The 27560-nt window shown below is 43.4% G+C and overlaps 1 protein-coding gene across 5 annotated transcripts; it reads left to right on the top strand.

The window, feature by feature from the left end:
- Positions 1-3947: 3947 nt before the first annotated feature.
- On the top strand, positions 3948-27554 carry mak (male germ cell-associated kinase). Of its 5 annotated transcripts, none has more exons than XM_063207196.1 (16): positions 3948-4084; positions 5720-6060; positions 8406-8460; positions 9054-9175; positions 10442-10524; positions 10750-10882; positions 11401-11524; positions 11700-11747; positions 14220-14387; positions 17683-17937; positions 18403-18596; positions 20252-20394; positions 20953-21087; positions 24268-24390; positions 25075-25170; positions 26971-27554. In XM_063207196.1, exons 2-16 carry the CDS (start codon positions 5960-5962, stop codon positions 27120-27122), a joined length of 1932 nt encoding a protein of 643 aa, XP_063063266.1. In that variant the 5' UTR covers positions 3948-4084; positions 5720-5959; the 3' UTR covers positions 27123-27554. The 5 variants fall into 5 exon arrangements, with proteins under 5 accessions (XP_063063266.1, XP_063063267.1, XP_063063268.1 ...); XM_063207197.1 differs by lacking the exon at positions 10442-10524 and adding an exon at positions 9855-9934; XM_063207198.1 differs by lacking the exon at positions 25075-25170.
- The last annotated feature ends 6 nt before the right edge of the window (positions 27555-27560 follow it).

Below are 27560 nucleotides of genomic sequence, written 5' to 3'. Positions count from 1 at the left end.
AACCAATGCAAACCAAATCATGTTGAACTTTTTTCCCCACTGTGATGGATGGCTTGCCCTAGCATCAAGTCAAAACAGATTAAAATGTGCGAGTCTCCTCTTCCTTTTATTTTATCATTTATTTTAGCAGCTTGCGTCCCATGCATGCAGGTCAAAGAAGCATTTGGAGGCCCGACGGAGACGATCCCAGCACTGATTAATCCTGCATTTAAGTAATTTAATATTCGCTCAATGTGGCGCACAGGCAGTCAGACCTTTAGTCATAGGAGGGAGACAAAAGGGGCTGGATATATAGCCCATATTTTGAAAGCCTTCTTTTCACATCCTCTGTCATCTTCTTGAGGGAAATGTTGAATGAAAAAAAAATCCATGTTATCCTTTCACAATAAACTCTAGACAAAAGCGCTGCCTGCCTGCCCCCCCTTCAAAAAATTACATTTTCTTTTGTAAAGACTGAAAGAAATCTTGACCTGAAAATGTTCACATCTCTAGAACTGGTACAGTGCGTACAGTATACCCCAAAACATGGTGGAATGGCATGCCACGTGTCCATATACAGTAATAGGTCAATCGTGTTTCGCAGAAGACAGCACCACACAAAGCCCCAACAGCTTTTCTCTAGGGCAATGTTCTCATTAACCAGTTCCTTTAACCTTCCAGAGCCTCCATTAAACAGAACGCCTCATTTACCTCCGGCTGCTAATATTCCAGAACATTTGTACGAAAACAAAACAAAACAAAAAACGTTCACATAACCAATCTCAGGACTATTATGACAAAATGTCCTGAGAGACAGAGAGAGAGAGAGAGAGAGAGAGAGAGAGAGAGAGAGAGAGAGAGAGAGAGAGAGAGAGAGAGAGAGAGAGTGAGAGTGAATGTCAAGTCATTGCATGGGGCCTCAGTTGGGCATGAGGGCCCTGTCTCAGCACTTAGGGGGTGACTTGTGTTTGGGTGCACCTGAGCACCGCCGCCTTTGTGTCTGAGAGACCTGTGAAGCACCCAAGGCTGTGGCGGGGGACCGCGGACATCAATCAGGAAAGTGCTGCCACTTCTGTGGCTGTGGACGTTACTTTGGGAGATGGCACTGGTGTCCTCTGAAATGAATTACTCAGCATTGGCGTTTGTGTGTGTGTGTGTGTGTGTGTGTGTGTGTGTGTGTGTGTGTGTGTGTGTGTGTGTGTGTGTGTGTGTGTGTGTGTGTGTGTGTGTGTGTGTGTGTGTGTGTGTGTGGAGTAAGGACTGTCCATTTTGTTCTTGGCGGCTCTCTCGTCTGCTTTTCATGTGTCTGATAAAGAAAGGGAGCACCAGACGGGGAGCACTGAGTGCCACTTCAGCAGATCCGTACGCCACCATACAAAGTGCATGTCAACAGGCCTGTCTGAACACTCTCTCAGAACACGCGCTGGAGCAGGAGATGTCATCTCTGCTATAAATATAAAGTAGATTACAAAGTAGGAATGTGATTACATTGTAAGCACATTATTATTATGATTATGATCATGGTTATGATTATGATTATGATTATGATGATGATGATGATTATTATTATTGTTATTATTACTATTATCATTATTATTATCATTACTATTATCATTACTATTATTATTATTATTATTATTATTATTATTATTATCCATGCCAATTATTAAAACCTTGTAGCATATTTATTACAAGATTACATTGTATATTGTTAGGTGACTAGATGACAGTCATGGTCATCTCTGATGTGATTTTTGAGGTCCCAAGCCCATTTCCCCAATTTTCCAATGAGCTAAAATATAAGCTAGAACAGCCATTACCAAACTTCAGAATACGAGGGCCCACTATGAAAGGTTAAAAAAATATGCTGCCCACCAGACCCACTAATACTACTATTAGCACACTTAAAAAAAGAGACAATTTAAAATTTAACTGATCAATGATACTCTAATAATATTCAATTGGTTTGTTTTATAATGTTTCCCTTTTTTGCAATCATGTTTGCACTTTACAGTAATTAAAATCACATTTTAAAAATTGAGGACATATTTTTAGGATCTCTCGCAGCCCATCTGTTGCATCACCAGGGCCCACCAGTAGGCCCCGGCCCAAATTTAGAAAATCACTGAGCCAGAATATTTAAATGGTAGGCCTACTGAAGAATGTCTCCAGATCCCAACGAAGTTACAGCCCAGTGTACCGAAGCTTTTACAGAGATTGTCATCTTTGATGTGCTTGCATCTTGAACATTTCAAAGCAAATGATAGTTTGATACTTATCCTTTTAAGTCTTAAGACCTACACAACCATATACAGTACTTTCGTCATAATTTGCATTAGAGCACATGCTTGTCTATGCTGCTCCTGATCTTCTATCAACTGTTTGTGCACTAAGAGGTGACCTTGGGTAGCTGCTCTATCCTCACTTTGCAAGTTAAGCAAACTGGCTATAGATCTGTTGCAAAAGCAAACAGTACATTTAAGCTGAGAGGCTGGAATTCACTGACATCAGCAAAGGACGAAAGCAGACGGAAGGCTTTCATCTCACACTCATCTGACAAGTAGCCTAGGGCCAACTAAAAATGTATAGGCTTGCAATATGTTGAACTGTAAGAATGGTTAAACCCAAAGATCAGATATTTGGACTAATAAGAGGCACACTTTGCATTTTGTATTCATATTTTCATGATCATTTTTTATGTGCATGAATGCAACCTGGTGCATTTTCATAGGCCTACACTTCAGTCATAAGGCCTATGATTAAAAAAAAAAAATGCAATCCACTTGGAATTAGGCCCTGGAAAAGGCTAATGCATGCTTGCTCTTGTTTACCTGATTTGCATAATAAAAGTTACTGAAGCACCAGTGTCTTCATTTGTCAATAACCATTCTAAATGTTTCATTTGTCAATAACCATTCTAAATGTTTGGTGGGGTTTGCACTATTGTTGAGTTATTCTTCCACCTGTTGGGCAAATATGGTATTGCAAATACCGTAGGCCTAAATGGGTGCCCTGAACCATTCTCCACAGAGGCCAGTTAGCCATTTTAACATTCAACAATTTTTACATTCATGAATAGCTCAGTGTTGTAAAAAGGATAATGAATGCGTGATGCAGTAGGGTTGTAGGATATTGTTTGGAAGCCCATTTGCTATAGTGTCTTCTGTAAAATGATATTGGGTGGATTTGAGGATAATGATGTGAGTTACTGGTAAGATACTAAATAATGCCCTACCTGATGTAGAATTATGGTCCAAATGGGTAGGCACAGGCTGGCTACATCATTGGGACAGATAGGTTATTTTATGGCAGGGGTGTCAAACTCAAATTCACAGCGGGACAAAAACAAAATCTGAGATGAAGTTGCGGGCGGAATTCATTATTTATTAAAAAAATGGACTGAAATTTTGCATACAGTATACACGCTTACGCTAGGCATATAAGACATTCCCTTAGGCTACTGTAGGCTATAGGTCTACACAGCCTATTGTCGTATAGAGGCCTAGACTATTTCGAGTATAGGCCTATGTGCACAGTGTGGACCCATTCATAAATCTTATGATACACAACATTTTGCCTTTGACTTTGAGTCATATGTTATATTAATGATGTATGTGGGACAACTGTAATACACAATTGAAATCGCTGACAAAATAGAATGGCTCCGCGGGCCAAAGTTGGCCCATGGGCCTGAGTTTCACATCCCTGTTTCATGGTAATGCTTTGGCTATCAAAAAATCAGCCATAGCCGATGAAAATGCTGTTGATTTTCTTCTCTGAAGCTTCAGGCCCCATAACTAGGCAATTATGCATAACTCAAAGTCAAGAAAGGGCTACCCAGGTTAATCTGTTTGTGGGGCTACCTGCAAGGCTCCATGAAATGGACATAAACTTCAATTCCCATAACTCATTGCGGCTTTAAATACCATAAGCTGGCAGCGTTCCCGTTGCTCTGTGTTGGAGTCAGCGTTGCCAGGGAGCAGCATGTACACACCTCTCTCGCAGCAGAAATAAGCATCGTGGGCAGAACTCGCTGTCACGTTTTCAATTACTACATACAGATGTGGGTTTTTCTACTTGGCTGATTTACGAAGGATATGTCGAGGTAAGTCGACAATTTAAAGGAAGGCAGATCAAAATACCTCTCCAACCCACAACTGTATCACTGGACAGGACAGCTAACTGGTCAGGGGCGCTATTTATCACAGAGGGAGCTAGTTATTGCGTTCGCCTTTCCATAGCCACCTCTAACAATGTCTTTTGGGACCTCCGAAATCTGTAGTGTAATGTTGTGTGTTTAAGACGTCTGAAATGGTAGCACCACGAGAGTGAACGCACCATGCTAATGGTTTAGCTGAACTGAGGCTAGTTCTTGTCAGATGTTGTCATGCACAACAACGCGTAGGCTACCTACCTACCTGGGAAACACGGAGCAGTTTAAACTAATCCTCGATTGTCAACAATGGCAATAATTTCGAATTTGGTAACATTTTTGTCTGACCAAGGCTAAGCCTGGGCAGTGGGGTTAATTTGAATGTTGTTAGTGTGTGCGTAACGAGAGTGCAGTGAATGGCAACTGTAGGTTAATTAAGAACGACGAGCGTATAGGAAATAAACACAATTGTGTGTTTAGCTTTACACACCATTACGAAATGTCAAAAAGGTGACCTGCCTCATTGCAAAATAACTTGTGACGTCTGATTAATGGAGGCAGACAGTGTTTTTCCTGGCCTATGCGTTTTGCGCTTCTCTGGCGACCTTGAGGCACTTGTTAATACTCTTTGGCCGGGAGGCATCTTTAAATCGCCTTAATAACCTCTCCAAGAGATTACACAGTGGTCAAGCTTAATGCTAGCGAAGACGAGCTGCAAAGGGCGCTCACTTTTGTCGTTATTGCTTTGGTGTTGTGCTGTGGTGTGGCAATTTCATTGGGTGCAAAAGAAGACTGTTGAAATCTAGATACAGTCAATATTTCCCTGTTTACTTTTGACTTGTAAGTCCACGTGTAATAATTTATCGGCAGCATTTTTTCAATTGTAACGTTATGGTTCGTTAAGATAAACAACTCTGTCAATCCAAAATGACACTGTGGGTCCATTGAGCGCCATCGTGTCATGGTCAAGAAAATTTCAAACGAGTCATTTCTTCTTAGGCCATTTCTCAGAAGCACATGAAAGCGAGCGTGCACATGACCGTGTTGCATTTAATTCTAATAATCACCCATCAGAGAGATTGAGAGAAGCTTGTTTGTGATTCCAAAGCATGACACGTACAGTAGCCTACTGTGGGTAGTGATGTAAGACCATAAGCTCCTATTCCCCCTCCTATTCCCCAATGCCGATCTAATGCACCTGTTTGCCAAGCAGTGCTTGGCTTGGCTGACTCATCTACTTGAGCTTTGCCTCACCTCTGCCTGGCCCCCGCCCCTCTCAGGAACTCACTAATCCATGTCCTCTCATGGGGCCAAAGGCCAAGACCCACAAGATGGCCTCTTCCCCCTCTCTCTTTCTCTCTTTCCCTCTCTCTCTCTCTCTCTCTCTCTCTACCTTACACTGACGTAGCGGAGTAGCAAACGATTCCCACTGGAGCTGATGTAGTCAGCAGTGGTGTGCCCGTGCGTAAGATGCGTCAACAACACATCAACAACCCACAGTCACATGGTACAGCCTTTGGGGACTATTCTATTTCTCCTAATTGTTAAATAATCATGTGGTAACACTTGCACTGTTTCCCCCGGCAGGTACCTGGTTGGAGAGTACTGCGGACATTGCTGACCTGTTTGGCAAGAATTTAGAAATGAGACAGTCGCCAGGTGAATGCAAGTGAGCTGCTCAGCTGCAACAAACTACAAATCAGCCAAGGCTGCCTGAGAAACAGAGACAGAGCCCAGCTCGTTTTTGACGAGACGGATACAGAGAGAGAGAGAAAGCGGAAGAAAGAAAACGAAAGCGAGACCTTAGTCCTGAATGCCGCCTGAAGGATGAACCGCTACACCACGCTGAAGCAACTGGGAGATGGCACCTACGGGAGCGTGCTCATGGGCAAGAGCAACGAGTCGGGGGAGCTGGTGGCCATCAAGAGGTATGACTGCCAGCTCATTAAATACAATAACACAGGTTATGTAATTGTTATTACATCAAACAGGACTGGACTGGGACTGAAAAATGGTGCAGGCATTTTTGGCTCAGACCAGCCCTGACATAGCCCACCAGGTTTTTTATGATATGATTAGCTGTTAGTCCATTATCTAAAGATGTAAAGATATAAAAATGGTCCAATGAGCTACCCCATCTAAATTGGGAGCCAGTCTGCGGAAAAAAACAACAACAAAAAAGACAAAAATCTACAGCATCGGCCCCTGAGGACTGTCGGCTCACCTGGAAAATGCCCTGTATGCCAGATTACCAGTCTAGCCCTGACATCAAAGGATATTTCATGCACTACATGCAATAACAGTGAAAATACAGTGTTACTATCAGTGATAATGTATCTACACTATTTCAAAAGATATTTCCTGTCATAACTTGTCAGAATGTGTGGCAAACTTGGTGACTCACTAGATGCAATAACAGTTACATTACAGCGTTATTATCTCTAAGGATATCTCATAATATAGGGTCAGAATATGCACTGAACTGGTAGCAAAACTGGTACAAAAAATAACAGGGTTTATGTAATTATTTCAACATTTCAACAAAATATACAACAATATATTACAACAATATCAAGGGATATTGTATGCTATAACCTGTAAGAATGTGAGTGACCTTGCAAAGTGCAATAACAGTAACATAATATTATATATTGATATTTCATACAATACAATGCAATATGTATATTTATATAGTGCAGTATCACTTACTGTGCTCACAAAATGCATTGACTGTGACTATAACTGTTACATTATTGTTTCATCAAAGGATATATTATTCTATAATGTGTCAGAATATGCAGTGAACTGGTGTCCACCAAGCTATGAGCTAACATCCTGTAAAAAGGTCTTTTGTATGAGTTCACTAGGTCTTTTGTATGAGTTCACTGAATGCTACGACAGGGACGTTACAATTGCCATTATACGTCATGTTATGTGTCAGAATGTGCAGCGATACTTGATGCTGTGTAAATGATTAATCATGGAACGTTGAATAAGCTTATATTCTTGAGTTTAAAAAAGGAAAGGGCCAAGTAAGAAACTGAGTGCCTCAGCGCCAGACAGACAGACAGTCAGGCCATCTTAGTGTGTGTGTGTTCCCAACGTACCATAAATAACCAGAGCTTGGAAAACGCCCACTCACAGTAGGCCTAACCCCACAGTCCTAACCGTCTGGCTCGTAAAAGTCAAGAGCGAGAGCGAGAGAGAGCGTATTAGACCAAATTAGCGAGGTCAGAGGCTTCCAGCCCTTTTTTTAAGCACGTCTGGTCTGAGTCTTTCAGTGGAGGAGTAGGAGGAGAGGGAGGCGGTAGGGCAGGTGAGCTTACACGTCCTGCTCTTTCAGCGGTGCGGTGTGGACTCACAGTGTGGCGTGCGGGGTTGAATAATGGATGCATGGCTCTGTGCAGGCTCCCTGGCCGTACCGTACCGTACCGTACAGAGCGGTGTGTAGGAGCGGGGGCCCGTTACCATGCAAAGCGATAGCCCAGTGACGGGGAAAGGAGTGAAAGTGCGGCGTGTTGAGTTGCTTCGCTGCTGCCACATCAACCGATGTACAATATGGACAAGTGTGTGTGTGTGTGTGTGTGTGTGTGTGTGTGTGTGTGTGTGTGTGTGTGTGTGTGTGTGTGTGTGTGTGTGTGTGCGCGCGTGTGTCTGTCTGTGTGTGTGCCACTATCCATTACATAATTCCACACACACACACAGTAGCAGTGTCAGATGCATGACTGGTTTGGGTTGCGCTCGCAGCATCCCAGCTTTAGCAGCTGTCATTGTACTGTATACGGTATTGCACACACGACTATATAATATCGGCTTTGGCTGGATCAAGCACAATAAAATTCATTTTGTGTGAATGCGTGCATGAGTGAGTAAGTGAATTAATGCAGCAATTGAATACTTCTTCTTTTTTTAACCCAATAACTCTTTTTGAAAACATTTACAAAATACAACTGTATCTGAAAACCTACCAGAAATTCCTTGTTGATCTCTACTTTTTGCCCATTTTGTGAAGTTGGCCCATTTGTTTTGTGCCATTCTTTTTAAATAGGTAATGGCCCTTGGTATGGGTCATGGCGTGTACTAATGGTTCACAGAAAGGAGATATTTCAGAGTTATCTGGGTGGTAAATTCAAGATGGATGGACAGTTTTATGTGTCCATGCAGCTAGCAACACTCAGTGCCTGTCTGACTTGAATGGGTTGTTGTGGTGATGAAACCATGGAGACATAACCTGGGCCCATTGTTTGACCACCTGTACTCTCCTCCATTACAGGATGAAGAGGAAGTTCTATTCCTGGGAGGAATGCATGAACCTGAGAGAAGTCAAGGTGCGCCACACCAACTTCATGTTGTTTTATATGTTGCTTGAACTGTGTGAGGAGTATAGTAGACCAATGTTAGTCTAACAGCTGGTTAGGACTCAGGTAATTCAATTTCTTGAATTGAAGCTCAGTTGGTTCAGTTATATACTTGGTTGCACAAAACATACAGTATACAGTTATAATATTGTTTACACACGAATGTACAGTATCAGCTAAAGTTTGCACATTTAAGTATAAGTAGAACCAACCTGACAACCGTTCCCCTTTGGGTAATTTCACATGAAATCAATATTAGTCCCAGTTTTATGCAAATGCAGTTCTGGGGTTCTACCTTGCCACTGAAAAGGCACACGTAAGGCTCTTTTCCACTGCCGCTTCACTGGTAGGCCTACAGCTCGACACAGCACGACTTGGTCGCCACTTTTTGCCTAACAGAAAACTGGCAGTGGAAAAGAGCCTTAAGTTGTATTGAAATCCAGGTCGGTCGGGTCCCAAAGTGTCGGATTTCACATGAAATGACCTCTTTGTATGTTGCAAAGGTACACGGTAAGGCCTGACTGTGGTGGTGGTGACATGTTCTTTGTCTTTGCCCTTTGCAGTCTCTAAAGAAACTGAATCATGCCAATGTTGTGAAGCTGAAGGAGGTGATCCGTGAGAATGACCACTTGTACTTCGTCTTTGAGTACATGAAGGAGAATCTCTATCAGCTAATGAAAGACAGGTACGCCGCTAATCCTGTTACACGCACGCCTACTCTGCTGTTAGAGCACATAAAACATAAAACGGTCCGTTTGTGTCTGTGTCGTGAGTATGACCATGTGTATTTGACCAGAGTGTCATGCAGACAGTGTCATTTAAATAGTTGTGGAAATAGTAACTAATTAAATAGTAGGCAACTATGGATAAAATGAAATGCAAAAATGTCCATGGAATATTAAATACAGATTAAACCAATGAATTGTACTATTTTGCATACAACAAGAACTGTGTGGCTGTAGGCATGCCATACACAACTATTTACTGCTGATTTGATTTTCATTCGCTCGTACTGTAGAATTAGATGTATTGTACTAGTAGCTACACTACTCTATGGAATCTACAGAGCATACATGTTCTGGATCTGATATAGTAAAAAGAAATAGATTGTCATGTCCATTTAGGTTAATATTGTTGACAAATAAAATGTTGACATCAAAAAGCAATTATAATGTACTACTTTATACTTTGTCAACTATTTCATCTTATCCAGACAATGAAGCGTATGTTTTCATTCTAAATCCAATATGAACGCCAGTTTGCAAGTTATGTTTTTCAAGATATAAATATGAATATAAATGTTTTTTAAAAGTATGAAAGCCTTTATTTATCTATGCTGCACTGTACCGATTCTCCATTTTCAGAAACAAGTTGTTCCCAGAGTCAGTCATCAGAAACATAACCTTTCAGATATTGCAGGGGTTATCATTTATCCATAAGCATGGTAGGTTTATCCACCAGGATCGATGCATGCATGTCTGAAAAGCCTTAACAACCGAGCATGGAATTTTAACTCTCACCCTACAATCACAGATACAAACACAAATATTAACAATCTATGGATTTTTTTCTAGCGAATATAAATTCAAATTTAGACGCTTTGGGCACTTTACCTTCCCTCTCCTCTCCATGCCCAGTTGTTTGGTAAAAGTGGAATGACATGTGGAAATGTCAAGTGTGCCTTGAGTATAGAGTATAGTACTCAGTCTCTCACTGAGCAAACAACTAAAGTTATGCACTCTGTATAGACAGGGGGAGTATGAATACTTTATGCAATGGAACTATGGTTTATCTAAAAGGGCACACTTGACCATATTCACATACCTGTATGTCCTATAGATTACTTGTGGTCTTTTCTTTTTATCCTCACTTTTCTTCTCCTTTCCCCCCCTTTTTTCCGCTTTCCTCTTTCCTTCCTCTCTTTTGGTTGATCTGTCTTTCGGCATCGCAGAGAAAATAAGATGTTCACTGAACACGAGATCAGGAACATCATGTTTCAAGTAATCTCTGGCTTAGCTTTTGTACACAAGCATGGTAAGCCACTTGCTTTGCCTATGCTTTCTTTCTATTACTACTTTGTTTCAAAGTTGTGCACTGTTTTTACTAAATCAACTAATTTCTTGATGTTCTTTAATCTTTTGCTGTAACACTCTAATATTCTTCTCGAAGTTAGTCGAGTATTTGAGTGCATTTGTTTGTTGTGTGTGCAGCATTCAGATGTTTTACAATGTCTTTCTTTTCTTTGTTGGCACGCCTCAGGGTTCTTCCACCGAGACATGAAACCAGAAAACCTGCTGTGCATGGGCCCAGAACTGGTGAAAATAGCAGATTTTGGCCTGGCCAGGGAGATTCGATCCCGTCCCCCGTACACAGACTACGTGTCCACGAGATGGTAATGGGACACTGATGAGATACTGACTCTCACTGGTCATATCACTTTAAAGAGACAGTGTACTTCAATTTTACAGTGTTTTAGTGGGCTGCAAGGGTAAATATTGGTTTTGATACTCAGGGTGGGCAGAATATAGTTCTGGAGTTCAGGCCTGTCTAATGAATGACACTGATGGGCACTTTTACACTTTTTTATATAACGTGATAACGTATTGCTGCTCAGTTCAGTTGTTTAGATCTGACTAGTCTAATGTTGCTTAAAACTTAACAGGTTTATTAGGATCTCATCAAGTTTATTTGGGACTTTCCAAAGACTGTAATAATACTTGAATAAAGTGTGAAAATTTACATGACATAAAAACCCATTCAATAACATACAATGAAAATCTTCAAAAAAACACACCTTCCATGTATGATCCAGTAACATGTTAAATTCTGATGGAATGGGGTAAAAATCCTTCAATAACATGTGCAGCCTAACTGTGTGCATCCCTTGTCCCTCGTCCCCCACCGTACTAGGTACCGCGCCCCTGAGGTGCTGCTGCGCTCGTCGGTCTATAGCTCCCCGATCGACATGTGGGCCGTGGGCTGCATCATGGCCGAACTCTATACCCTGCGGCCACTTTTCCCCGGAAACAGCGAGGTGTGTCTGTGTGTGTCTTTGGGTGTGTGTGATTTGCTAATCGCTGAATTCATGCAAGTCTGTGCTATATGGCAAATATGTCTTGCAATGTATAGTATTTTCTGTGTATTTATGTTTTCTGCTCGACACCTTAATTTCCCTTTGGATTAATAAAGTTACTCTACTCTACTTCTAGGTGGACGAGATCTTCAAGATCTGCCAGGTCCTGGGCACTGTGAAGAAGGTAAGATACCTTAAAGATGATGACACACAGGGCAACTTTTTGGGCAACGTTGCTGGGCAACAACATGGTTGGCTCCTAATTTTTCAGTAACATGTCTAAGGCAATGTGTTTACTTCTGATTAGTGGTGGGCCGTTATCGGCGTTAACGTGCTGCGATAATGTGAGACTCTTGTCGCGCGACAAAGAAAATATCGCACGTTAATCTATTCTCAAAATATGGATTTGGGGTTTGGGGATGCGCTTCACCATAGCGTTCGATTGACAGACGCTTTCAGACTGCCCTCCAGTCACTTCGCCTCTCCACCTGTTGCTCAGCAGAGCAGACCTACTAAATATGAACAGTGTTTGCATGCTGTAAACATTAATCTCTCTGCCATGGTAGGTGTTGTTTTAGTGCTTTTTCATAAGTGGTAGACTAGAGAGACGTTATTGTTTGAGGTGAAGCAGACATTGTGTACCAGCCCGATAGCCTACATTTCCTCACGCATTGCATGGAACACAAACAACAGTCCTGTTCCAGAAATCTTGCCTGTGCCATAATTGCAAAACATTCCGTGTGATATACATTTTGAAGATTGTCAAACTGAAACTGCCAATATCTACTCTCGCTGAATGTTTGTGTTATGATCGACTCATGTCAGACGGTAATACACCTCGCGGTTGTTGCGCTTGGTATAGCCAAACTTGCGGTCGTCACGCTTGACTTTTTCTTTTTGCAAACTGAATTCATTTAGAGTTGTAACTCCGCTGGCATTCTAACGCAGAGAACAACTGTCAGGTTTAGGCCAAATCGATGTGGGCCAGTGCTTTAGGGTCTAGAACTAGCTTTAGAAATCTAGTAGCCTGGCTCTGACTTTGCTGTATCTGCTGGTCAGCTCCTCCCTCTCTAAAGGAGCCGCTGCCCTTTTTAACAGTCAGTGGCAGATTCTCTCTCTCTCTCTCTCTCTCTCTCTCTCTCTCTCTCTCTCTCTCTCTCTCTCTCTCTCTCTCTCTCTCTCTCTCTGCCCATTAGAAATGCTGAATTGTTGAGGTCATTTTGTTTAAATAGTCTAAATGTTTGATAGATGTATCTGTAGGCCTATTTGCCTCTACAATTTATAGCACTGTTCATTTTGAAATGTCAGTATATTATGACTGTAAATGCTTCCTAACATATTCAAAACACTTTTCAAATATTGCAGTGATTTTGTTTTTCATCACCAAATAATCAACCATTTTTTTGATGATGAGATGCATTTTGGAAAAAAGAGATGAGCTGTGGTCTAATGCGCCATCTTAAGAAACCCCTTAGGTTTTTTTTCGTCATTATTTCGCTAGCGTGCCTATTCTGAATGAGCCATTTTGATATAGATTAATCTAGATTAATCTAGATTAATTTCATAATTACAGTGAGATTAATCTAGATTAAAAAAAATCTAATCTATGCCCACCCCTACTTCTGATCCAATTTCTCAAAAAGTTACCTAAGAAAGATCTAAGAAAAAGGATGTCTGCGCCTCAGCCCCTGTGGTTCTCATGGTCGAGGACAGCAGGATCAAGACAGACTGGACTACTTCTCATTGACTAGACCCAGCGATAATGACTGGAACAGTCTAACTTCTAGAAGGTTTTTTTTGTTGTTGCACAAAGTGACGGAGGCTTTGGCGTTTTGACAACGTTTTCTATACAACCCCGCACAACGGTGCAGATGTCAGGGTTGTAGAGACAATAGTCGAATCAAACAACGGCAGAGCGTTGCGCCACACTTTGGCTTGTGTGTGTAGGGCCTTAAAGTCCTCTGAGGAAGACACAGGTGATTCAAAACGTCTAAACTTTGTAGGGTGTTCTGGTCATCTCTGGGTATGGTCGATTAGAAGTAGCTCAGTCTCTCTTGGTAAGATAAGACCTGTTCCGATTCACCAGGTCTGATCTGGCGCCACCAGGCCTGACCGTTCAACTGAACTGAACTCAACTGGCACCCAGTAATCCACGGAGGTGTGATGGGTTGCTCAGGTTGCTGGAACTTTCCCAGGATCGCCTGTCTGCCAGCTGTGGTTCCTTTTGGAAGTAGGACACGGCTGATACTTGACCGCAATCTCCAATGGAAAAAAACAGACTGTTGATGTGTGCCACAGAATAGTGATTTCATTCAGAAATATACCATGTAGCAACATTAGAATTCAAAAAATCTTTGACATACTCTCTGTCTCACAGACTAAACTCTGGCCAAGTGATAGCCTACATGCCCCATTTTGTTGTTTTGTCCATATATGAATCAAATGTCTTCTCATTTGTTTAACAAATTAATTACATTAAAATGATTAAACCCTTTAAAATCAAGAAGGCTTTGCCACCCCCTGTGGATGTTTGGTGATGCCCCCTTGGGGGGGGGGGGGTTGGGGGGTGGCCCCTACGTTGGGAACCGCTGTTGTACGTTATAAATAGTCATAAATGCAGTCACGACAAACACTACTGTATGTCTTTGTCTTGCAGTCCGATTGGCCGGAAGGGTATCAGCTGGCGTCTGCGATGAACTTCCGTTTCCCGCAGTGTGTGCCGACGCCCCTGAAGACGCTCATCCCCAACGCCAGTAACGAGGCCATCGCCCTCATGAAGGACATGCTGATGTGGGATCCCAAGAAGAGGCCCACCGCTGCTCAGGTTAGTTCCTGACCCATTGCAGCTCACATTAGTTCCTGACCTAATGCAGCTCAGGTTAGTTCCTGACCCACTGCAGCTCACATTAGTCCCTCGCTGTTACACCACAGGTTAGTTCCTGGCCCCTCCAAAAAGAGGCCCACCGCCGCTCAGGTTAGTTCCTGACCTAATGCAGCTCAGGTTAGTTCCTGACCCACTGCAGCTCACGTTGGTTCCTGACCTAATGCAGCTCAGGTTAGTTCCTGACCCACTGCAGCTCACATTAGTTCCTTGCTCTTATGGTACATTCCAGAGCCAATCCAAACCAGTAGGAGATCGCACTTATCCAACATCCAACTACGGAAAATTCTCTGGAACGCCAGTCGAAGTGGAACCTCAAACTAGTGAAGTGGGAGCAACTCGCACTACTCTCACATAAACAAATTGAAGTCGGATGATAATGGCAGCGATCTCCTACCAGTTTGGATTGGGTCTGGCACTATTACACCACTGGTTAGTTCCTGACCCCTTCAAGAACAGGTCCACCACCGTGTAGACTAGTCCCTTGTCCCCAAGAAGATGCCCACAGCAGCACAGGTTAATCTCTTGCCCACCACACCACAGGTCAGTTCCTAGCTGCTACACTACTTGCATAGATAGAGGAACTTCGTCTTCAACTTCAACAATCCCACAGACAATATTTAGATTGAACTGACTGTAGCTTTATGAAAGGAAACGAGAACCAAACAAGTCATTACCATGTTACATGATATAGTTACATGATATGGGTACTAGTCCTGTTTACTACTGTAAACCTCAAACCAATATACAGATGTAGAAAAGGCAGGTTGGGCAGACACACTAAGGTGGCATTCAGTGCAGAGCTCTGAACAGGCAGTGTGGGCGAGAGCAAGCTCAGGCTGGCACAGATGGCACTGCCAACGCATGGCACGTTCACTACCACCTTGCCACCCTCCACCACCCACCTTGCCACTCTGCCCGTCCTCCGTTGGGGTTAAATTAAAGTGGTTGCATAACCGCTACCACCGCCGCTGTGGCTAGTTTGATGTGTGTGAATGATTGGAAAACCTCAGAAGAGATTGCATTAGTAATGCACTTCCTTGAAACATTCGGCTCGTGGGAAATGTGCACATGTAGTGGCAAAAACACAGAAAGGTTATGTAACATGGAAGTGTTGACAGCCAGGATGATATTTTAAAAAACAGTTTTGAATGGACGTTCAGATGATGCCCACATCATGGTATTGATTATTACTAGGGGTGTAACGGTATACAAAAATCACAGTTCGGTACGTACCTCGGTTTTGGGGTCACGGCTCGGTTCATTTTCGGTACAGTATACATAAAAGGAAAATACATTCAAACTGCTACTTTATGTCTAAGATTTCATCAGTGTAAGAAATAGTAAAGAACAAGCCTCTACACCTGTTTTTTCTTGCATTCTCTCTCAGCGTTCTGCATGAGCCACTGCATGTAGTGGCAGTATAATGTGAAAACATGAACAGAGTAGCCAGTCACTCTAGCTCTACCTTTCGGTACAGCACTGTTCGGTTCGGTACAGGTCTGTTCGGTTCGGTACAAATACAATACGCTGTACCTGTACAGGCCTGATTATTACCATGCTTTCATCAGTCACCAGGCCTGACAAATGTGACAGTGTTAAAGCCTTTGTTGGTGTACTGTACTTTAGAAACAGGACTTACTGTAGACTGCGAGAGTCCAAATGTGATTTGTAAAAGTGGGATGGAAACTTGTTTTGTGATACGGGGCGGGAGGGTTAAAAGCTGATGAGGATGGGGAACCTCAGTGTTTATCTCTGACGCTGGTCATTTAAGCCCTCTGTTACACCATGTCTCAGTCCAATGCGCTTAGCTTTCACCCTGATACTTAGTCTGCACTTACTCTGTCGGTCAAGCAGTGACCACTTTCTCAACAATCTTTTAAAAAAAGGTCTTGTTTTTAAACCTTTCCCTGTCATACTTGCGCATGCAGGTTCACTGCTGATACTGTGCCGTGTTGTGGTAGTAGTATTTTGTGGTTTGGCTTTGTAGCTTTCATCACCTCCATAGTAAACCTTTGCAGAGGTCTTTAAGTATTAATCTATTGTGATTAAACATTAACAGCGATTTCTCAAGCGGCAGTCATGAAACACAAGGAATGGGTCACAACACCGATCCACTAGTTTTCACGAGTTCTATTCTCTAATGAAGTGTTTGGAAAATTATTGATTTCTAATTACCATGCTTTCCAAGCAGAGGTGCAAGATCCCAGATGTGTTCTAGGCTATATATAAAGTTGTATACCTATAACTGATAGCCATTGAATAAACCAACTGAATAAAATTAGCACAGCTCTCCTGACAGCTCAGTGTGTTAATTAGTCAAATCACCTTTGCAGTGCACAGGTGGAAACATGCCCAGGTAATTGCAGGACCTTCACACATACATGCCGTGATCTTTTCCATCCGTTTGAGTACTTGTGCACTTTACTTGGATGTTGGAAATACATGGCCAATATAGAAAGAAACGAGTCCCACACTGACTGTGTGTGTCTGTCCCAGAAATGGCAAGTAGTTTTTGTCTTCGGCCATGCTACAAGTTGTAGCTGAATCTTTGCTCATCGGAAACTATGGTCCACTCCTCCAGTTGCTTGTGTGGTTATATCCCATGGCAAAGTGAATTCAGAGGTCCCACTCACCCTGTTAGAAATCGATGAACAACAAGAAACAAAACAATGAAACATTAGACCTACTTAAAGGTTGGAAAAAAAGGTTAAGTGTTGGGTTAAGTTCAAGAGCTATGGGTCAAATTGTCTTGATCCCCCATGTCCCTATTCTAGGCATTAGCCCTGGGTTAAGTGTCGTATGTGTCATTTTAAGAGCTATGGGCCTACTTGTCTAGATCCCCTATGTCCCTATTCCAGATACAGCGGTACCCTTAGGTTAACCCATTGATGCTGGATGTTGTGTTGCACAACATTGACCTTTGGTGCCTGGAGCTGCATGACGCAGCATTCAGGCTCATGAGATTGGAGATGTTTTTTATTAAAAATGTTGGTACTGAATGAACACATTCTAATGCAAGATGGGGGTTTAAATTCAACTTATTTCATGTTTTTATGGGCTTCAGAGGCTGAGGCTGCGTATTAAGGTTTTTATAGGCTGAGGGCAACTTTTCCCAAAAAGGGCTTAGGCATTCAGCAGGCCTATTTTTGCAGGTGCTTTAGGCATCAATGGGTTAAGTAGTGTCATCTTAAGAGCGGTAGGCCTACTCTGCTGACCCCCTATCCCCCTGCTCCAGGCTCTGCGGTACCCCTACTTCCAAGTGGGCCAGCTGCTGGGTCCCCGACCTCTCAGCTCCGACATCAGGAAGGTCCAGGCCTCCAAGCCTCCTTCGGACATCCAGTCGGCCTCGGAGCCGGTGCTGAAGGCCTCCACGAAGCAAGCGGGCCGGCACGCCTACCACCAGCCCCTGCAGCCGCTACCTCAGAACGTCCCCCAGACAGACACCCACACAGACGCCCACCGGCACGAGCGGGCACAGGGACTCCCAAAGGTCAGATCAGAGGGCTGGGTTTGTTGTTTTTGAACGTGCATCATGCTAAAGCAACACTATGTAACATGTAGTTTTGTTGTGCTTACTTGGTGTGGCTGAGCAAGGGGCAGGCTAGGTAAAGAAGAGTTGAACAAAACGCAGGTAAAATGAACCACCCCTCGTTCACCTGCGTTTTGTTGTCTTAATTGTTACTAAATCATTTTCAATAGATGGTTTGATAGACGATCATCTTCGACAGATATTTGGTGCATATTTGGTGTGAAGTGTGTTTTAGAGTTGAAAGGGAACAGGAAGCCTTGCATGAAAACTTGACTTAGTTATGAGTTAATGGATAATTTTGAATGTATGGTTTGATGTGAAACCTGAGATAGGCCCAACACCGGAATCCTAGTCTCTGCTCTGCTCTGCTCTGCTTCCTCACCTTCATCTGTGTATCCCCTGTGCTGTCCTTTTCCCACCCTACAGAAGTCTTCCCTGAGTGGGTCTGAGAACAGCGGTGTGGGAGTGAAGAGCGGGCGGAGGCGGTGGGGCCAGGGCATGTCCAAGCCCTCAGACAGCTGGTCGGAGTCGGAGCACTCGGACTCAGCAGCGTCCAGCTCCAAGAAGCCCAGCATCGGCCCTGAGGAGGACAAGACCAGCAAGGACTCCAACACCCCACCGTGAGTGGCCGTGTGTGAGTGTGTGTGTGTGGGGGGCTTTGTGCTTTATTTATGATAGGACAGTGACAGAGGGACAGGAAACGAGTGGGGGGAGAGAGAGAGAGACGGGGAAGTACTAGCAAATGACCCAGGCCGGAATCGAACCCAGTTCGCCGGTATAATACCTAGTGCCCTACCGCTAGGCTGCGGTAGGGCCGTGAGTGGGCATCTTTCAAGGAGCTCTTATTTGTGGAGTTCTTAGGAAAAGCTGGCATGGGTCAATGATGCTTCTTTGTGCTTAGACGTCAGGTGGTACAACAACAGCTAATGTCCATAAATTAATTGGTACTGCAATTAATATGCATCTGAGATAATCCACTGACAAAAAAACGTACAATGATAGCATTAGCTACTGGTGGCATTACACCACCCTGCCGTGTGCTGCTACTCAAACATCATTGACCCGCATATTGATTTTCCAATTGTACTGATCCAATTACCCTTTTTCACTGTGAAGACAGACAAGTTCCGTTTTTGAAGCGAAGCAGGAAAACGACTATACGTTTCCATAGCAAACGGTGCGTGTTAAGTTTATGTCTATGCTACCGGACGCTACTTTTCCTGCTTGAAATGCATTGAATTGAAGGTGTCTGACGTGACGTGAATAAGGCTAATTGAACTGTCAGTGTCGTCAGTGTTGAAATTATATTTTGCAAAATTAATCCGTGAATAAACATGCATAGTCTTGACCAAGTCACTTTTTTGAAAACAGCATGCACTAATCAGATTAAATCAAATTAAAAAATTGCATAAATATTTCACATGGGCTCCTGATTTGGGTTTGCATTGCCATTGGAACTGGTGTTAATCCTGTGCTTGTGAGAGCACACATGGTTAAACTTAATATTAAATATTGTAAGATGTAAATATATTGTACAATAAATAATTATAGTACCCTGTATTAAAATTCCAACCTTGAGTGCCCCTGAGTTCCTCGACACCCAGAAAGCAGCGCACCAGTTTGAGAAACTAAGGCCGGGGACACGCTTGTTTCAAAATGCGTGGTAAAGAGTAATAGAGTAACTTAATTGATCCCAGTGGGAAATTAAGGACGTAAGGTACTCAAATGTGTGCGTACAGTACAATGCAATATTGACCTGTGAAGGGTGAACTTCCATGATGAGGTTGCAGTAAAATCAAACAAAGATGCAAAATATTCATGAGAGCCCCATTGGCTATCTGCCCCCTACATGATACCTCCAGTATTATGCGTAGCGCTCTGATAACTCCTTTGCAAGTATGTGCAGTTAATGCACTAATTTAAGTCACACCGCAAACAAATCCCTGGCCTAAAAGTCCTGCCATATTATTCTGCCTATTCTCTCAACACTGCTGGTTTCACTCATTATTTCCTCTACTGTACGGATCAGTAGGTTCAGTGTTCTGACTGGAACAAATAATGTGGCAAGACTTTTACTTTTACTTCCTCAACCCAGAATTTCTGCCTCTCTCGACCCGTCTATTTATTAGTTTGCCGTAACTGAATAACTGACATTCTCTTCACTCTTCCTTGCTTGGACACCGTTGTAAAAGTGATCCTTGCCATGGCCACCACACACAGTAAATGCTTCATTGTAAAAAAACCCTTTTGTTTGTCCTCTCCCAAACACTCGCAGGGCCAAGGAGCAGAAAGCCCTGTACACGTTCAGCACTGTGACCAAGTTGCCTAGCAACATTAAAGTGAACCAGCCGGACGTGGCGGCACAGAACTCCTCCTCTGCCAGGCAACACTACCTGCGCCAGTCAAGATACCTCCCAGGTACGCGCACACACGCACACACGCACACACACGCACACATTACCATACGGTATAACAACAGTACCTGCGCCAGTCCAGATACCTCCCAGGTACTGACACACTGTTACAATGCTGTACATGGCAGCACTACTTACACCAGACAGGATACCTCCCAGGCACTGACACACACATTGCCACACATGGACTGACACACCTTTTGACTTAAAGGTAGGGTGGGATATGTTTCACTGGAACACTTTTTAGTATGTTGCTTGCTAACATCCTCTTCACACCCTAATGACAACCGATTACCGGTACTTAAATTCCATACCACGTTCGGTCCATAAACCTTGTTAGTGAAAGATTTAATTTTATATATACCAAACTCAAGTACTGTTTGTTCCTTGGCTTTGGATGTCTTTGGCTGGGGGTATGGCTGGAGTTTGACTTTTAAAATATGTTCTTTCAAACTGTAGCTTGCTCAAACTGTTTTTTTTTTCTTCCAGGATCTTCTACCTTACCGTAGCAATGGCATAACTGGATTTTCCTCAATTTTTTGATCTTCTTGTGATCTTACAGGCTTGATCAGCAAGAACTCGTCTGCACTGAGTGACAAAGAGGCAAGCAAAGACCCTCTAGACAGCACCATGAACCTCTTGAATAAGCCGCTGGCCACCCTTGGCCCCGGAGCCTCTATTACGCGAGTCAACCCAGGTTGGTCAGCCGTAAAGCTTTTCCAACACACCCATATCATGTTTACATTACATTATATTACATTACACGTACGTGACATTATACCCATGCCAGTCAAGATACCTACTCACGCATTACCATCCATTTTCAAAATGACTTACAGTTATTTTACAGTGTATTGGTTGCAGTCCCTTGAGCAATGTGGGGTTAGGTGCCTTGCTCAAGGTCACTTCAGTCTTAGGTGTTGGCAGGTCAGGGTGGGATTCGAACCTGCAACCCTTTGATCTCAAGACGACCTCCCTAACCATTGGGCCAAGGCTGCCCCACACAGCAACCCAGGCCTGCTCATAGATTTGGCTGGGCCCAGGACAGTCATTTTGATAGGGCCCCCGCCCCCCCCACCCAATACATACAATGTAATGAGGATCCATTTCTGGGACCCCTCTCTCCCTGGGCCCAGGACAACTGACCCCTTTGCCCCATATCAGCTTCCCTGTATACCCACCCACCAGCTGGCGCTCGCTCCCCAGTCCGCCGAGTTTAACTAAAACACGATCCGTTCCACTCGGTCGAAGTCCTAATTTCCCTAATTCGCCTCTAATCTGACGTGCCAGTCCTACACAAAGCCACTGGTCTGAATGATCTTAAGTGGCATCATGGTACTGCTGGCCACTGACTGTCCCCTTCTTCTATTATTCATGTGGGCCCCTCGTGATGTGACCGACACAGATATTAACCCTTCGCCGTTCGCACAGCGCTTTTCTTTGTTCAACAGACAGACAAGCATGCAGGATTGGCACTTGTACGTAGCCGAAGCTCAGGTGTCCCTATTTAAGATGGCTAGTGAGGGAGAGTTTGGGCTCTAATGGTCATTGTCTGCCTAGGGTTTAGAGGATGTCCACTTTTACTGACCGGTGTCCGTTGTTTTGACTGGACACGTCTCTTTGGCTCTGTGGAAAAGAGGGGATTATCTGTACCTTTTGATAGCTCTCACATAAGGGATGCTAGACTAGCATTGCTAATATTGTAATTCATCACTTGTTGACCAACGAGATCGGATGTCAGACAACCATGTCTGTCGAAATGTTTTTAGTCTATTACAAATTATAAACCATACACTACCTTTTTTTGCTGGATACTCCACGTTTTCAGGCAGATGTACTATTATATTCCGTTGAAGGATCAGGAAGCGTGCTCAACACCATGTAGTCTAATGCTCTTCACTGGTTGCTTAACTTTGTCAATAAATGAACTCAAATCGCCATTTTACACTGAAGAAGGGTGCAAGCCCGAAATGTTAGTGAGGCGATTAAAAAAGCAAAAAGAAATCTGATGAGTGCTTCTCTATCCATCTATTGTATTCCGTACCATGGCAATTGCTTAAAAATCTTGGTCTCTTGGTCTCCAAAACGGGTATGCTGTAATATGAACGATTAATCCATTGTCTTTTCTTTCCTTTTCTGCTTGTATTTTCCTCACCTATCATTCTGTGCTGATGTTTGTTCCGGCCCCTCTTAGCAGAGGAGGGTGTCTATAAATCGTCCGAGCGAAAGAGAAAAGCAAAAGAGAGAGCACTCCTTGAGCAGCTGGAAGGTACATGAATGCTACCCAAGAACGCTGATTTGAATGTCTTGTAGCTGTCTAGAGTAGTAAGTTGTGGTGTTCATCACACCGTCACTCATATCTTATGCTGCCTATGAGTGTAATAGCGCATATGATTGGTGGCCCAGAAGATACGCTCTTCCACATTAAAAAATCACTACGACTGTATGTGATGGTGCGAAGCCTTGCACAAAGCCTTCTGTAGCTCTGGATTTGCCTAGATGTGATCTCCCCCTATGGGTTGATAAGAGAAACACACTCCTCAGAGGTAATCTGTCTCTTTGGGTATCCTCATTAATTCAGGTCATAGGCAGTAGTCCAGGCTGGTCAAGGTATAAGCAACTGTCCCGTTTTCGTAGCTTGAGGAACAACCTATTGGATTAAAGGTGAAATGCCTCCAACTTCCCAAAAAGAATTCTATCGGCTCACAAGTTAGCTTCAACTCAACTGGCAGTAAAGCAGCAACTGCAGTAAAACAGACCAATACATACGGTTGGCTTGGCACTCTAGCATGAGTGACATGGTTTCCTCTGGTAACTCTTAATTGCAACTGTACATAAGGTTCTACAGTTGGATTTTCCTTATTAAGTTATCCTTCTGCTCAGCTCTGCACCGCTAGACACCGCCAGGAGATCAGACTAACCTGAATGCAATGGACAGAATTATATTAGAGAGGATTATTTGTCACTAAAAGTACAGTGTTTTGTAAATGCCATGAAATCACTGTATTGTATGATAGACTAAAGTCGTTCCACATGGAAACATGTAGCAAAAGTCCATCTTCAACGTCATTAGATGTTACATGTCCAAATAAACAAGTTGAGCTTTCTGTATGTTCACTAAATCTTGCTGTTTATTAAAAGCCTGTTTTCGAGTCCACGAATCACCTTAAGAAGTCTACTGATGCTTAAATGAGTCATTAATAGGTACTGGTGGTGAATGAAGACTCTCGACTGCTTCCACAGTGCGTGGATGGAAAACCACACTCACAAAATGTGACCCTCCCCACACACACACCCAGGTCTCACAGTGTCAAATATGGCGAGGTTACATTAGACATACATTTTAAGGACAGTATGAATTTTCTAAAGGAGGGATCTAAACTGAGGGGAATATCATCCAAATTGTTCTCTGTGGTTTAACTTAAGTTAAATTAAGTATCTTGGGGTTTGTGTTTTAGCTGATGATGCCCCAGTGCTTTAAACGTGTTTGCTTACTGATTGCAAAAAAAAAAGTGGTATACAAAAAACAATGACTGAGGGATCTTATAGGATTTGTTTTTTGTTTCCACATTTGTATTTGAGTCCAATGCTGAAAAACTTTCATATGCAAGACATACTATGAAAGGAGAACCAGAGTGGTATGATGTTACATGGTTTTAACTTTGTATAATATCATACCACTAGTGTTGTAATTACATCTGTCATTTCACTGCAAGCTAGCCGAAGGCTAGGGTTGTATGTGACAAATAAATTACTCTTACTCTCTTACTCTTACTCTTACGTAAGAGTGCTTCGGTTTCTACTTTATACAACTCTGCATATACGGTATGTGTTTTGTGTCCTGCTAAAGCAGTCCACGTAATGTGTTCTGTTCCAGGGAACTTCATTAGCACAACGTACAACCTGTCTGGTGGTTACATCCCCTCCTTCCAGAAGAGAGAGGTGGGCTCTGTGGGACAGAGGATCCAGCTGGCACCCCTGGGAGGAGGACAGCATGCGCGTGAGTCTCTGGCTTCTCTCTAATATGCCGACTCCTGTTCTCCCTTGCCTGCTTGTGGCCTCGTGATTATGTCATCGACGACAGACGTTTTAATTCAATATCTTGCAATCATTTGCAATCGGGATGGAGAATGAAGAACAGTCTCCCAAAAGTTGTTTTGGCTAGGCTGACAGTGTGGAAACTTTGTTTTCTCCACGGAGATGAGGCATCAGCAAAACGCGAGGCCACAAGCACAGGCCATATTGGAAAGCGCTCTCTCTCTCTCTCTCTCTCTCTCTCTCTCTCTCTCTCTCTCTCTCTCTCTCTCTCTCTCTCTCTCTCTCTCTCTCTCTCTCTCTCTCTCACACACACACACACACCTCCCATATCAAACACACTGCTTTCCTCTCAACAGAGCTAAAAGATTTCAGTTATGGGACTATACAGTGCATTTAACATTAGCTAGTAGATCTGTCATTACCCCTTGAACAATGGCTAATTTTCAAGGCATTCAGTTGCTATCTATTGCTTCCTATCCTGTTGCTCTTCCTATTCCATTCAAATCTCCTCATAACCACCTCTTAGCATTTCTGTTTTTTCCCTCTTTCAGTTTGTGTTTGTCACTGTTGTCTCATTTTTCCTTCTTCTGTCTCCTCTCTCGTTCGCTCACTCTCTGGATTTCCTCTGCTTTCCTTCTCTCTCCAGTCGACCTTTCTACTGCTCCTGATAGTAAAACGGGTAAAACAAAGCATGCCAAACCCAAGCCAGTGTCCAGCACTTTTCTCACAGAAAGCAATGAAGGTAAATGCCTTAGATTGGTGTTTCTCAATGGGGTCTCTACAGCCCCCCAGGGGGCATTAGAGAGCCCTATGGGAGTGTTGAGAAGGGCTTTTTATATATAAAGTTTTTGGGGGTTTTTTTTGAGCGTATTGGCAGTGTGCAGACCTAAATCCTCCAACTGTCTGACACATTTGTCTGACACCTGCAAACAATGATTTTGGCTTTGCGCACCCTACCCAACACTACAGGTTTTGAGAAGGAGACAGAATGATGAAGCATCTACTAGAACAGACTTTTTCATTTGAACACAAACTTATATGTAGCCTAATTATGTTTTAAAGCACATGTAAAGATTGTTATTATTAGGCTGTGCTGTTTTCATCACTTTAATCATTATGATGTTGGGTGGAAGGGGGACGTTGGCAGGCGTATGATATGGCCAAGGAGTTTCTTGTCAAAAGAAATGTTGAGAAGCACTGTCTTAGATCATGAAGAGTGTAACACACTCAATATATTAAACACACTCATTTATAGTGCTTTCAACAACGTATGTGATATGTAACTTAAAAACACAGATGCCCTTCAACAAACATCCAACTGATGTGGAAGAATTGATGGCAATGTTAGGTTGAGTAGAAATAATTGATTCCTAAGGAATCCCTCTGGTCATAAGCATCTGCTAAATGTAATGTAATCTGTAATTAAGGAAATTAAGCCTTGCACAGCACATGGCGAATTCTTGTGTGACTGTCCCCGTTACATTAATGAGGTACAGTGGAACAAAGTGTTTAACATTATGCACTTACATACAAGCTTACATTTAGGTATGTACAGTGTAATTACATTACATCAGTGATTTTCAAAGTGGGGGCGGGGGACTCTTGAGGGGCCGTGTGGGGTGCCACAGCAGGTTGGCAGGAAAAGTATAGCAAAACTAAATGAAAAATTGAATACATTCAATAAGTTGAGTAAACCACAATTAACCAAAAACAAGTCCGACTGGCGGACAACAGATGCGTCCGTCTATGCCAGTTCCAACCTTTTTCCCCCAAAGCCCCCCTGGCCTCCTCATAACCTGTGAACGCCCCCCCCTACTCACGTTCCACATCCTCATGGGCAGGGGGTAAAGACCGTGAACATAGTGACACACTTCACAGTGCTGCTGGCGTGCTGTGGAGACAGAGCGAAATTGCCTCCCACTTTCCAAACGCATAACAATGCCGAAAATGGAATGCCCCCCTCAGTTGTTTCACAATGCAATCAGCTGCGTACCTTGCCGGTTTGGTAACATAGACGTTTTGGCTTGAACGCATTCGCTTCAGGCCAAGTCAACTCTGCCGCCTTGTGGACACATGAGGGAACAATTAAAAGAATGCGTTTCAGACGGACATACCCTCTTATAGAGATACTGGACGCATCTAATAAGCTAAACAATCCCATTTGGCCACTGCCTTGGACATCTAGACTACTGTAGGTCTATAGGAGATTTAGCCATATGTCCACGGCATGCACTGTTTGAGAATGATACTGTATGAAAAGGGTAGAATAATGGAGGACTGTGACTCATAACTTTTCTTCTTGATAATGTTTATTGGCGTGATATTTTTTGTTGTACTTGAATGGGTTTAGGAATGCACCAACTCTATATAGTTGTGAAGACGGGAACACAGAAAAAAATCTGCCACGGCCAGTGTCAGGGGGGGCCTGGCCAACGGTAAATGGGGACCTTGTCATAGTAAAGTTGGGGAACCCCTGTGGTCAACATATTACACATTGAAGAAATGAACAATATAATAAAGTGTTCCCTGGTGTTGTCCGCAGATTACGAGGGCTGGAGGAAGAGGATGGAGCGCTCCCAGTTGAAGGGCAGCAGCTACTCTGCCCTGGGCAAGAACTCTGCCAACCTGCTCACGCGCGCACCGCCCATCCACGGCCGAGTGGACTGGGCGGCCAAATACGGGAGCCACCGGTAGCGGAACGTCACCGTCCCTCCTGTTTCTCTGTCCCCCAACATCAAACCAAACCAACCCCCACATCCCTGACACACACAAATACACAAGCCACCGGTAGCGCAACGCCACCGTCCCTTCTCTCTGTCCGTTCCCCAAAGCAAACCCGCCATCCCTGACGCACCCAAAGCATTTTATTTTGTATATACCTGTACAGTAGGCCTTTGTGGACTGTTTGTGGGGGAGCCTGCGCTGAGAGCCTCCTCACACGCACGCCTCCGTTTGCTGCAAAAGTGCTACAAAATTAGCAGTACCTTCACTGCGCTCACTTGAAGATACAAAGGGAATCTGGGTCTCAGCCTTCGCTGATTGTTGGAAGGGTCCAGTTTAACCCATTATACTCGCGTCACGAACAGTACAGATCGTAGCAACTGTATTAAACGGTGTATAATTTTGGATAGC

This window comes from Engraulis encrasicolus, chromosome 9, assembly GCF_034702125.1.
Source record: "Engraulis encrasicolus isolate BLACKSEA-1 chromosome 9, IST_EnEncr_1.0, whole genome shotgun sequence".
Classification (NCBI taxonomy): domain Eukaryota; kingdom Metazoa; phylum Chordata; class Actinopteri; order Clupeiformes; family Engraulidae; genus Engraulis; species Engraulis encrasicolus.
Note: the sequence above shows the minus strand (reverse complement) of the source record. Positions and strands in the feature narration are given on the sequence as shown.

Excerpts from the sequence above, each read along its gene's own strand:
- mak (XM_063207196.1), top strand. The coding sequence starts at position 5,960 with ATGAACCGCTACACCACGCTGAAGCAACTGGGAGATGGCACCTACGGG. Across the intron at positions 10,883-11,400 it reads GACTACGTGTCCACGAGATG|GTACCGCGCCCCTGAGGTGC; the intron begins GTAATGGGACAC and ends CCACCGTACTAG. Across the intron at positions 24,391-25,074 it reads GGGAGGAGGACAGCATGCGC|TCGACCTTTCTACTGCTCCT; the intron begins GTGAGTCTCTGG and ends TTCTCTCTCCAG.